Source organism: Xiphophorus maculatus, chromosome 1, assembly GCF_002775205.1.
Source record: "Xiphophorus maculatus strain JP 163 A chromosome 1, X_maculatus-5.0-male, whole genome shotgun sequence".
In the NCBI taxonomy this organism is placed as follows: domain Eukaryota; kingdom Metazoa; phylum Chordata; class Actinopteri; order Cyprinodontiformes; family Poeciliidae; genus Xiphophorus; species Xiphophorus maculatus.
Window position 1 is genome coordinate 11,830,415 of NC_036443.1, and position 11,684 is coordinate 11,842,098.

At 36.9% G+C, this 11,684-nt stretch overlaps 1 protein-coding gene across 2 annotated transcripts; it reads left to right on the top strand.

Moving 5' to 3' along the window:
* The first annotated feature begins 673 nt into the window (after window positions 1-673).
* LOC102224085 (endothelin-3) lies at window positions 674-11,684 on the top strand. Of its 2 annotated transcripts, none has more exons than XM_023340930.1 (4): window positions 674-1,021; window positions 1,163-1,364; window positions 6,078-6,206; window positions 8,410-11,684. In XM_023340930.1, the coding sequence occupies exons 1-4, from the start codon at window positions 961-963 to the stop codon at window positions 8,462-8,464; spliced, it is 447 nt and encodes a 148-aa protein (XP_023196698.1). In that variant the 5' UTR covers window positions 674-960; the 3' UTR covers window positions 8,465-11,684. The 2 variants fall into 2 exon arrangements, with proteins under 2 accessions (XP_023196698.1, XP_014327953.1); XM_014472467.2 differs by having other exon boundaries at window positions 6,045-6,206; window positions 8,410-11,683.

Sequence of the window (11,684 nt, forward strand, 5' to 3'; positions counted from 1 at the left end):
TTCATTTGGATCAAAACCTCATAATTAGTTAATTTTGTTCCTAGTTTGTTCCTGTGTAACTTATTGTAAACACCTGAGCAGTTTTGAGTTTTCCCCATAATTCTGTTTGCAAGAGGTTGAATATTTTCATCTGCAACTGTGTGAGGGCACTTCGAAATCTAAAGTATGTGAACCCACATTGTTTTTATAACAAATAATTGTATTATTATTTGTACTCACTTATTTACTTATTTGTATTATTAGTATCATTTTTTCCAAGTGTTTTTTTTCTTATTTAGCTAGTTATAAAGCACTTGTGTCATGTTCTGTTGTTTTCAAACAAGCTGTAGAAAATAAATTGGCATCTTATACATAGCAGCCTCAACACCGACACAACATTGCCCTTTTTCTTTCTTTCTTTCTTTTTTTCTTTCTTTCTTCCTCTCTTTCGCCTTGCCAATAAGATCCAAATACGCGTAATTGTCGTTTCACTGACTTCTAATTAGAAGTCTTCTGCATTTTTATTAATGGTAAATGAGAATCAATTAATCAAATTAGGCCTAAATATATATTATACAACTTGTGAGACTTCAGCATCGCATGTGCCCTGCAGTCTCCTGTTGCGTAAGAGTGTTAGGAGAGGTGTGGGCGTGGACCTTTGCCTCTCCAAAGCCCCACACCTTTGATTTGGGCTTTTTAGGAGCAGTGACATTGTGGATCATCGCCCCGCTCTTTGCGGACGTCGTTTTATTGAGATACAGGCACGTTTGTAGTTGATATTAAGACGGGAAAATATTAATTCCACTTTAATACGCTTGCTTGGGATTAAATTTATGACTTAATTTCAAAGAGTGGAAAGCATAAAAAGCCGCCTTGCTGACCGTCTGGACCATGTGAGCTGCGAGGATTTTACATCAAACTTAATGGATATACGTTCTCATCTGACTATGATTCAGTTTTGGAGAGTCTGACGCAGCTAGAATGCTGTTCTTTCACACAAGTATGATGGTTTTCCGAATACTGGTTCTGATAATTTTGCAAGGTAAGTTTTTATTTTGTATTTTTTAATATATATTTATATTATTTAAAATATATTCAGACAGTAGTCGCCTTGGTTTATTTTTTGGGGTGGGGGGTGGGGGTGTACTTATTTGACATATTGTTTCACGTCCTTTTAATAAAGGCGTTTTGATGTCCCACGTGAAATCCGAGAGCGACCCCAGAAGTGTCCCGGACTCCAAGGTGATGGGCTCCACGGGATCGGAGGCTTCAGAGCCGTCTGAGACCTCAAGGTCCAGACAAAAGCGCTGCACCTGTTATTCCTACACGGACAAAGAGTGTGTCTATTACTGCCACCTGGACATCATCTGGATTAACACTCCTGAGTAAGATAGGATTCTCAAAATAACTGATCTGCTCACAATGTATCTTTTACAAGTCATTGTACCTGTAACAGCATGACCCTGTGTTGTTTAGCTCTGTTTGCGTTCCCTTCCACTCTGACCTGCTTCCCCTGTCCGTGCTGAGCTAACGCATCCCCACAGCATAATGCTCCCACCACCATGTTTCACATCTATACAGCTTTGTTCAGGCTCTTGTGCAGCACCACACACAGCTCCTCCGGAGTCACCATGTGCCTCTTGGCAGCTGCTCTCCCTGATGTTAGTTTACACACAAACGGACTACGTTTACCAGCTACGTGACTTATAAAGGCAGTCGTGTGCAATGGATCTGATTTGAGTGTATCAGATTCAAAAAAGTTTATTAGATATGCATACTCCAGGTTTTTCTCTGTAAAAAGACAATTAAAATGTATTCTTTTCCTCACAGTTACCTACTGTGTGGTAGGTAACTGTGTGTGGTAGGTAACTACGAGTTACCTACCACATTGTGTGAATAACTATCACATAAAATCCAATAAAACACATCAAAGTCTGTTATTTTAGCACAAAAAAATATGGATAAACCGCCAGATGTTTGAATACGTTTGTGAAGGCGCAGGATAACAGTGTAGAACGTGTGGCATAGTTTCTACAAGCCTCTCTAGACAGGATCCTGCCATATGTCAGTGAGGACAGAGTGAAGGAAATGATCTGCCGATTGGCTTGCGGTGGATTTATGCAACTAAGAGAGAGAAATCATTTATGTTTAGGGAATATGCTATTGTCAAATCACACCCTGTCATATTCCCCCAAGGCGACGCAGTTTTAGTTCAAGTGATAACAAGCCCGAAAGAGACTTCTCGTCTTCCCCCAGTTTCAATTCACAAGCTAAATCCCTGTAGTATTATCTAGTAGAGCTTGCACCGTACACCCTTTTCTACTGGATTAGTATGTACTCAGAGCTTCAACCGGGTCTAATAGTTTTAATGACGTTCACGGTCTTTTTGTTGTAATTCGACTTTGCAGGATCCAGAACAAAGGTAATTTTGCTAAAGCTTAATGTTAAGAAAATAAAAGCCTCGCAATACGATTGAAGAGACAGCAATGCGTTTAATGGTATAATTACATTGAATAAGGTTAAAATAAACTCTGACTCTGAAACTGTGAAGATCTGGAACAAAACAATAGGAAGAACATCATCATTAACCAACACCATTTCCATTGCAGCAAGGTCAAAAACTTTCAGGTTTTTTTGTATTAAAGCAAGACTTTAATTCTGGATGAACACCTCCTTGCAAAAGTATTCATTGTCTTTGAACATATATATATATATTTTTACATTTTGTCAAACTGCAGCCATTCAATCTTTATTTACAGAGCACAGTGAAGGCGGCACAAAGTGCTTTATGGAAAATTTAGAAAAGACAAACCAAGGGTAACCATGTGGAAAAAGTACAAAACAGTGTAGCTATCAAAGGTTTGAAGCACTGAGATAGGTCTCTTGTGGTAATAATAATCATAATTCTTCTGCAATTGATATCACAAAGAAGTGCATTGTAAAGTGAAGGGACAAGAATGCCTTGTCTGTGTTTTACAAACTTTGTATGGTGGAAAACTAATCCTTCACATCAAAATGAAAACAATAACTCACTGTGAAGTATGGTGATGACTTCGTCACGCTGTGGGGATCTGTTCTTCATCAAGAACAGGCAAGCTGGTCTTAGTTGACGAGAAGATGGATGGAGCTAAATACAGGGCAAACCTCAAAGAAATCCTGTTAGAGGTAGAGAAGGACTTGAGGAAGTAGAGGAAGAATCCCTTCAATGACCCAAAACACAGGTAGAATGGAATGCTTTAGATGAAAGCATGATCATGTGTTAGCACTGTAGCCACTGATGACCTAACCTTATAGAGGCTAAGAGATACCAATGCGATGCACATTTAAGTCAGCTCATACCTTTTTTCATAGTTAATTTTAAAATGTTACTGCCAATGTTGTTCTTTGGCTTGATGGTGGCATGAAACATTGCTATCTAATCATGCTAAATTTAGACTGAAAATTATTTCAGCTTTATTGTTTTTGATAAAGCAACAAACATTGGCAGAAAAAAGACAGTATGATGGTTGTTTTTGGTGGTTGATATTTTCCTCTGTTACCACAAAACAGTCATATTTCAATCACTAAAAGTGATAAACAGAAGCCGTAAACAGGGGCGGTGACACATGCACCCGTTTACGGGAAACTTAAATATCTCAAGTGTATCTTCCTGCAGCATTTTTTTTTTCTTCTCCATGTCAAACTGAGGAAAATTGCTCTAAGCATAAAGGCAGTCAGACCACAGATTACAATCAAGGTGTTAAAATATAAATTCCAACACACCCAGCATTGACACCTTCATACCACATCTCAAGCAAGAAATCAAACAACCATCCGTGTTTTTTTCTTCCTGGCTTCTACTGCCAAAATTGCTACAGGCTGTCTCAGATAAACAACTAAATTTATTACTTCAAAGCATGTCAGGACAAACAGACATACTTCAAATACTGAATGAAGCAATGAAATGGAAAACAACAAAAATATGGGAGAATATGTTGGGGGGGGGGTTTGTATGGAAATTTCTGAATAAACAATACCAAACCAGGATGAGAAAGTCAATCTTTCTGATACATGATTTTCCAGTGTTTTGTGAAAAGTTTTATAGCCTTTTCAACTTTTTTTTTTCATGTTACAATGACTACACCATTCTGAATACACTTGATTTAAACTATTTTGTTGTAGATCTAACTGTATGCTCAGAGCTGCTATTTTGCTGGACGGTCAAATTTTGCCCCAAGCAGTTTGTAATTTCTCCATTGTTGCCCATTTAGCTCCATCCGTTATCCTTTAAGCTATGGCTAATTTCGCAGTACATATTAGAAAAAAAATATTCTCAATGACATGCGAACATGTGGTGCGTTTGTTTTCTGCACACACCGCATTTTACATAAAGGTCAAAAGCTTGACTTTCAGTCTCTTCTGAATGCATTACATTCTTCTAACATGATGTATGACACATGGAACATCAAGCAGGACTTCTTACGGTTTTCTTATTGCCACCTTTTCATTTACACAATATTATTAGTTGTCCTGTTCACAGATTCTCCTGCCTAACTGTGGATGTCTGCAGCTCCTCCATACTTACCATGGACCTTTAAGATACTTATGAGTTGCTCGTATACTGAAATTTACACAAAGTTGGAAGGGACATTCTGAAATCGAATTGGTTGAGGTTTATTTTTTATCAGAGTAAAGGAGGCTGAGGACAAATCAACACTTGTTTTCAGACCTTAATTTGTTCAAAAGAATTCCACTTTCAATTCATAAATCTGAAGTACTCTCTGTTCGTTTATTAAATTATAATAAAATACAAAAGGTGAATAAGGTTCAAGATGTGTAGTTGGATTGGCATGACAGTGTATTAAACAAAGCTTCAGTAAGGCTCGAGTGAGGCTACTTTTTAGTCATACTTACACGTGGCTAAAAATAATTTCCAAATTTAATGCTGTTGTACATGGAAGTGGAGACTCCTTATCTCCCAAACGTGAAACAAAAGAGGGTACGCTGCCTCAAAGCAATTCCCTCCTCACCAGCTCGTGCTAGGATTTGCAGAATCATTTGTTTTTATATTAAACCGTAACTCTGATGCACAGCTGCCATTTCACACTGAAGAGTCTTTTTAGGCAATCATATGTAAACTGGCAGACAAAGGAGGAGGCGAGCACTTCAAAGTGGAAGCAATGGGAGACATGTCTGTTACACTGCAGGTATTCAGTAAGACACAGGCAGTTTGGCATATTCTAACAAGTAAAGCAAGATGGGAAGATGGGAACAGTAAAGGAGGGAAAGTGATTTATTTTATTTATTTATTTAGTGATTTATTTTTCAATGAATCTTTTCACTTTACATGACAATTGTAGCCTCCTTCACCCAAGTCTGTTTGTGGAGCAGTATGGATAATGTTTCGTTTTTTGTCCTTTGAGACTTTACACCACAATAACTTTTGCCTTCTTTTTTTTTCAAATAAAATAATTCTCAGATGGTTGAAAACAGATGAGACAAAAGAGAAAAAGGGCATTCTGGCAGCGCAAGAATTGCTATCCAGATGGAGGAATTGGCTTGAACAGACAATACTGTTAAAGACTATTTGAATTACTGTTTTGAAGTAGATTGATAGAAGTCATATGTCAGATTTTGTTTCACCTGCTTCTCTGGTATGGCTGCAATTTTGTATATATTTATATATTTTTATATATTTTTAATATATTTTTTAATATTTATCTCTTGACAAATAGAACATTCAAGATAATAGTTGTGTGCCGAAATATTATTTTATCAATCAAATCTAGCAGTTTTTATCTGTATAATTCCAAATTACATAAATGTGAAAAGACGTTCAATGTTATTTCATTTTCAGACATACTCATTGAGTACAGAGATATCGATTTATTGATATTTTAAAAATTTTATCTGTAGTTTTATCAATACATTCTGCCACAGCTAGTCCTTTAAGAACACTGATGATCACGATATGTCTCAAAATGAAAATGAGTTTGAGGCTCTTGTTCTATACTAAACGTAGCACATCATTTTGAACTTCAGTCCTTCGCCGCTGAATCCAGGTGTTTGTTTGCACTTTATCTTAGGCGCACTGTGCCTTATGGTATGTCTAACTACAGAGGACCAAAGAGAAGAAGACGTGATGCTGCTGCAGCACCAGCGCCTGAAGGTGGCCGAACTCAGAAAAGTCGATGTATCTGTGCTGTGACAGATGCAGACCCTGGGTGTCAACGCTTCTGTCTGTCGAGGTACGCCTGACTCCAGCTCGCAAAACTCTGAAAGTTGATATTGTGAAGTAAAAATTGTTTATTATTTCTCTTAACAATTTTATTTAATTCTTTTACTCATTTAACCACATTAGTTTTGTTCGACCTGTTATAGTATGAAGGCTAGAGAGTCTCTGCAGAACCAGTTAGATACATCGGTTTCTTGTTGACCTCTCATTGCAGCAATTGCAGCAGGCTGATAGCGACAGCAAGGCACCAGAATTTGTTAACAGGAAAGAACAGATAGTTTAGATAGAAGTTCTGAGGCTTAAGAAGTTTCGCTATGGAAAATCACCAGCTCAGAGTTTTGAGAGTTTGATGCACCTGCTGGATATTCTGGTTTGACAATGTTCTTGTTATGCAACATTGTTCCATTAGCAAACCTGATTTTTTTTGGAAACTCACATATTTGAACAAGAAGATATTTATCATCCACGGAGTTAACTGACCCTCCAGTGTGATTACGTGGCTTGTATATTGTTCAACTGAAACCGGAGTGACTACATTGTGTAACATGAGTTCTATATATTGTGAGGGCTTGCAGCTCCAAATCAAAACTCAGAGCAGCTTGCTGCTGTGTTTGTTCTACGTCTGCAGACGAAATAAAGCTTTGCTCTTTGCCATTTGCCAGAGTCTCAGCCTGATCCGTTATTACACAAGATTTTTGTCCACAATATGTTTGCATTACTAAAGGTAATTAAGAGTAAGTATTAAAGTGGTTCTACCAGATGCCTAAGCTGTATATGAACCACGATAATTATTGTCATTAGTGGTAAGCAGAAAAACATCTTAAATTACACACTGAACAATGTAGAAAAATCCAACTTTAAATTTGAGTGCATTTTTTTTAGCACCAAATCCATAGATTACTTCCATATCTAAATGAATGTTTGTCCAAAATGATTGATCAGTGGGCATGACCAAAACAAATAAAAATGTTTTACTCCCTGGGCTCCAACAGAAATTGTCAGCACTGGAATATTCGTTATATATTTGCTGTCAGGATACAGTTTTGCTGGTTTTGAAGATATATGTAAAAATCTAAATTTCTTAATTGGTACTGACACTTTATTGACTGAAGATCTTTCAAAATTTCTTTGTCGAAAAAAAGTGCAGTGTGCTGTTAAAACTGGTTTTGCCCGAGTTTTGTAGGTCGGATCACATTTATTTTGTAAGAAGTCGAGATCATGAGCGTGCCATCTCAAAATACTTACCGCTTCATAGTAGTCATTCTTGTTAAGTCTTATCAAAGTTTCAATGGTAATTTAAACAACTGATTATCTGTTCAAATCATTTCTTAAAATTTTTTAATCCCCTAATTTTGCCTGAATTGGACAATCTCTTGAAGTAGCTATTTCTTCCCATCTTCCCATCTTGCTCGGAAAAATGGAATATCTGCCTTACACCAACAAACTGGAGTCCTAAATTGAGCAGCCCTCCTTTTTCCTTTATCATCTACAGAGTTTGATTCCATAAGCTTTCCCCTTGCAAAATTAATATAAAAATTAGCTTGTCCCATTCATAAAATTGTTTATTTGTTATTTTAACTGGAAGTGTTTGAAACAAATAAAGCATCTCAAGCAAAATATTCATCTTAAATTTATCGAAACATGACACAAAGCTTAGGATTAGTATGGAATTGTATCTTTTAATGTCCTCATTTATTTTATTGCAGAAGAGCTTAAAGCTTCACTATTTAAATGAGTAAATGTCCTGCATAGCACATGACTGGCAGTATCTGGTATTGATCACAGTGTTATCTTTAACTGTACCTCTCAAATCGGTAAACGCTATCATGTATGCTTATAAATATTTAGACATTTTGCCAGAATAAACCATTATTATGTTTGGGTGTCTTGGTTTCTCATCTTGAGCATATGATTGGCCTAAATCCACAGAGCTCTTACACTCTTGGCAGAGGCCTAAAATTAATATTAAAAAATTCCTCCCGTCTTTGTTGTTGTTGGGTAAACTAAACCAGCCATTTTATCTCTGCTGAGGAGTGTTTCTCCTAAACAATGTGGCATGATTACTGGTTTAAGGCCTATGGTTACGCATAAATGTGTGTGACTGTTTCACATAAACCCATATCCCCGTTTTCTATGTTTTTGCCTAAACTATTGGTTAACGCAAGACTAATTTGAGGGAATGTTCCTTTAATAATACCGACATTTTCTCTTTAAAGCCCACATCAGACTCAACTATCCAGGAGTCTCCACAGAGTCCCCTGCCTTGGATGATGCCACAACAACCATCCATCTTCTGCTGTTCCTTCCTAGGTCAATGGATCTTTCCACTCCCCTTAATCTGATTCCCTTTGACCTCCGTTTGGCTCAGTGACTCCCAGGTAGAAACTGTGAAAAAGAAGTTTGGAGTTGCACACTGCCAACATTCCTCGGCATCAAACCTCTTGGAACAAGTTCCATCAGGCCAACAGATTTCAAGAAGTCATCAGGAAAATTTGATGCAGACCTCTTGGGGCTATTCTTACTTTTTGCTACCTTTTTGGGAGAACCCAAGGGATTGTTTTCACTATCAACGCAATAGCAAGTGACCTTGCTTATGTCAAGCTTAACCAGACCAACTCTTTGGTTTTGGTTTATTTGCTGTCAACTGTAACTTTCTAAATGTGTTTTGTCTAGACCAACATATAAGCTTATAAAAGTATATGAGATTGCTTGTTCCACAGAACAGGCCACAAAGAAATGTCCAAAGAAATCAAGGAAAGTAGAAACAGGAAATAATAGGGTAAGGGCTTGCCATAAAAATAGGGAAACAAAGGCTAGAAGTTGGAGCACAAAAGTACTGGACGTACTGTTTTAATTTAATCTTTTCCAGATTATTAATCATTGATAGGAAAGGCACTGACAGCCCAATTTATGAGTACACCTTACTTGTAATGTATCCTTGCTTCCCTTCAGAACTGCTTTGATTCTTTGCTGCAAAGATTCCACAAAATGTACCTTACGTCAAGTAACAAGCCTGAGATTATTTTAGATTTGTGACTCAGGTAGGGTGTGGCTTTTAAATTTCGCACAGTTGGTACTAAAGAGCCCAAACAGTGCCAGAAATATTTCCCACACTATAACGACACCTGCACTGGTCAGAACTGCTGATGGCTGGATGCACTCATACTTTGCAGATATTTAATCCAAACTCTGACCCTATCATCTAAATGATGTATGAACATTGCTACTTACTGACACTACAAAACAATAACAGTTTTGTAGTTTGTTACTGTTCAGTGTTAAGCATGCGTGAATGGTAACTTCAGTTTCCGTTCTCTCACCGGAGTGGTTTCTGATGTGGTCTTCGGCTGCTGTAGTCCACCTCCTGCAAGTTTAGAAGAGTTTTGCATTCAAAGATGACATTCCTTGGATGTAGTTGTTAGTAATTTGGGCAATAAAGATTGACATGAACAGGTAGTGTAGAACTGCATGAACTGTACTCAATTGTGACTCAAATATAACCATAAGATACTAATCTAGCATTTCTTAAACTCTGACGTGGTGAGCTGGTATAGAAAATGGTCATATGTGGTAAATGGTAAATGGCCTGCATTTGTACAGTGTTTTAACAAGTCCAGAGGACCCCGAAGCACTTCATTCATTCATTCATTCATTCATTCATTCATTCATTCATTCATTCATTCATTCATTCATTCATTTATGAATAATACCGCCTCTGATTTTTATGTAAGACAGTCCTACATTACATAGAAATGTCCATTGGCATCATGCCTTCCAAACTGATTATTCTTTGAAAAATATGTCAATAATTTATACTGCAGCAAGTGAAAGTGTTTGTCCTCAAACATTGTGAAAAAATGGGCAAGTGTAAGGATTTAACGATATTGAACATGGTTCAGATTTTTAAAGCATCTCTAAAACTGCAGCTTTGGTGTTTCTGGTCTTTAGTGGTCAGTGTTTCTTAAAGTAGTCCAAGAAAGGACAACTGTAGGGTCATGGTCAACCAAGGTCTACTGATGCAGGCATGGAGTGAAAGTTGGCCCGTGTGTTCAGACCTAACAGACACAGCCTACTTTAACTCAAATAGTTGAAGTTAATGGTGTTTTTGACACAAAAATGTCCAAATACACAATGCGTTTTATTACATATGTCATAGCATACGTGCTGACCAGTGGAAACAATGTATTCTCATAGATATATTTTCTTGTACCAGGACTAGAGATGGCAACACGTTTGAGGTGTGGACTTGGCCTTAAAATACCAGACAATCTAAATTCAATCTAGCATGTTGATTGAATTGAGGAGCTCAGGCACCTGTCTACCTTGTCGTTGTTCTGTTTATGATCTTCTTTGAATGGGTGGTACTGAAATGAATTTTGTTGTGCTTCTGTGCAAAACCAATACAAATCATTCTGATTCTGATTCTGATGTTTGGGATGTGCTGGATAAATAAGTCCAAATCACAGCGGCCCCATCCTTGGATCTCACAAGACTTAAAGGATCTACTAAAACGTGTTGGTACTAGATACCACAGTGCACCTTCAGCATTCTTGTGGAGTTCATCCTTCGATGGATCGATGTATTTTCAGCAGCAAAAGTGGACCAAAATACTAACAGACACATGTTAAGCCTTATGGGTGTTTAGATTGTCTATAACTTTGGACAGGATATGAAATGCAACACCAATACTACTACAGAAATTTTCTATAGTTAATTGGAAGGAGCATCAGCCTTAAAGAAAAATAACAGTGAACTTGTGAATGTTGCATTCTTTAAAACTAAAGACATTGGGATTAACCCCATGTCTACAAAAGAATCCAGTTTAATCCCCAAGAATTTCCACAAGCAGTTATTTTATTATTTTGCAAACTATGTATAGCATGTACGTATAATGTGTATGCATAACTTGTATGTACATTTCAGATTGCTGTATTCATACTTACCAATACAATACCACATATACCGGGATAATGCTAATTGAATAATGATCAATGAGCATGATTTGGAGATTCCACTAATCTAGCCAATTGAACAGTTTTCATTGTTGGAACAGATTGTGAGTTAAAGGTACATGAATTATCTTACTGTCTTGTAAGATAATTGTTATTTTAACAATTTTATCTCGTGCACATTGCTGCAATATTATTTGTTATTGTTTTCCTGCATCTCATCTTGTAATAAAGAATTTATTTCTTTTTTTTGACAGTCTATTCGAAAGCGTTATTTTTGCTCTCATATGTGCACACAGGAAAAACATTCGCATGGGTTTATATTGACCTTCCTTACTCAGTGGGAAAAAGAAGTGTACAACAACTGTAGCTAAAGATGTCCTATTATTTTGCCACATCTTGTGAGAATATCCATTTGCAAAAACATGTACAAATACATTTAGCATTTCTTTTTTGTGACTAGATTATAAACTGTCTTTATGTATTGTCCCAAAAATAGAATATTCAGGTGTAACAGCAGCATCAGATATTAAAAACAATAT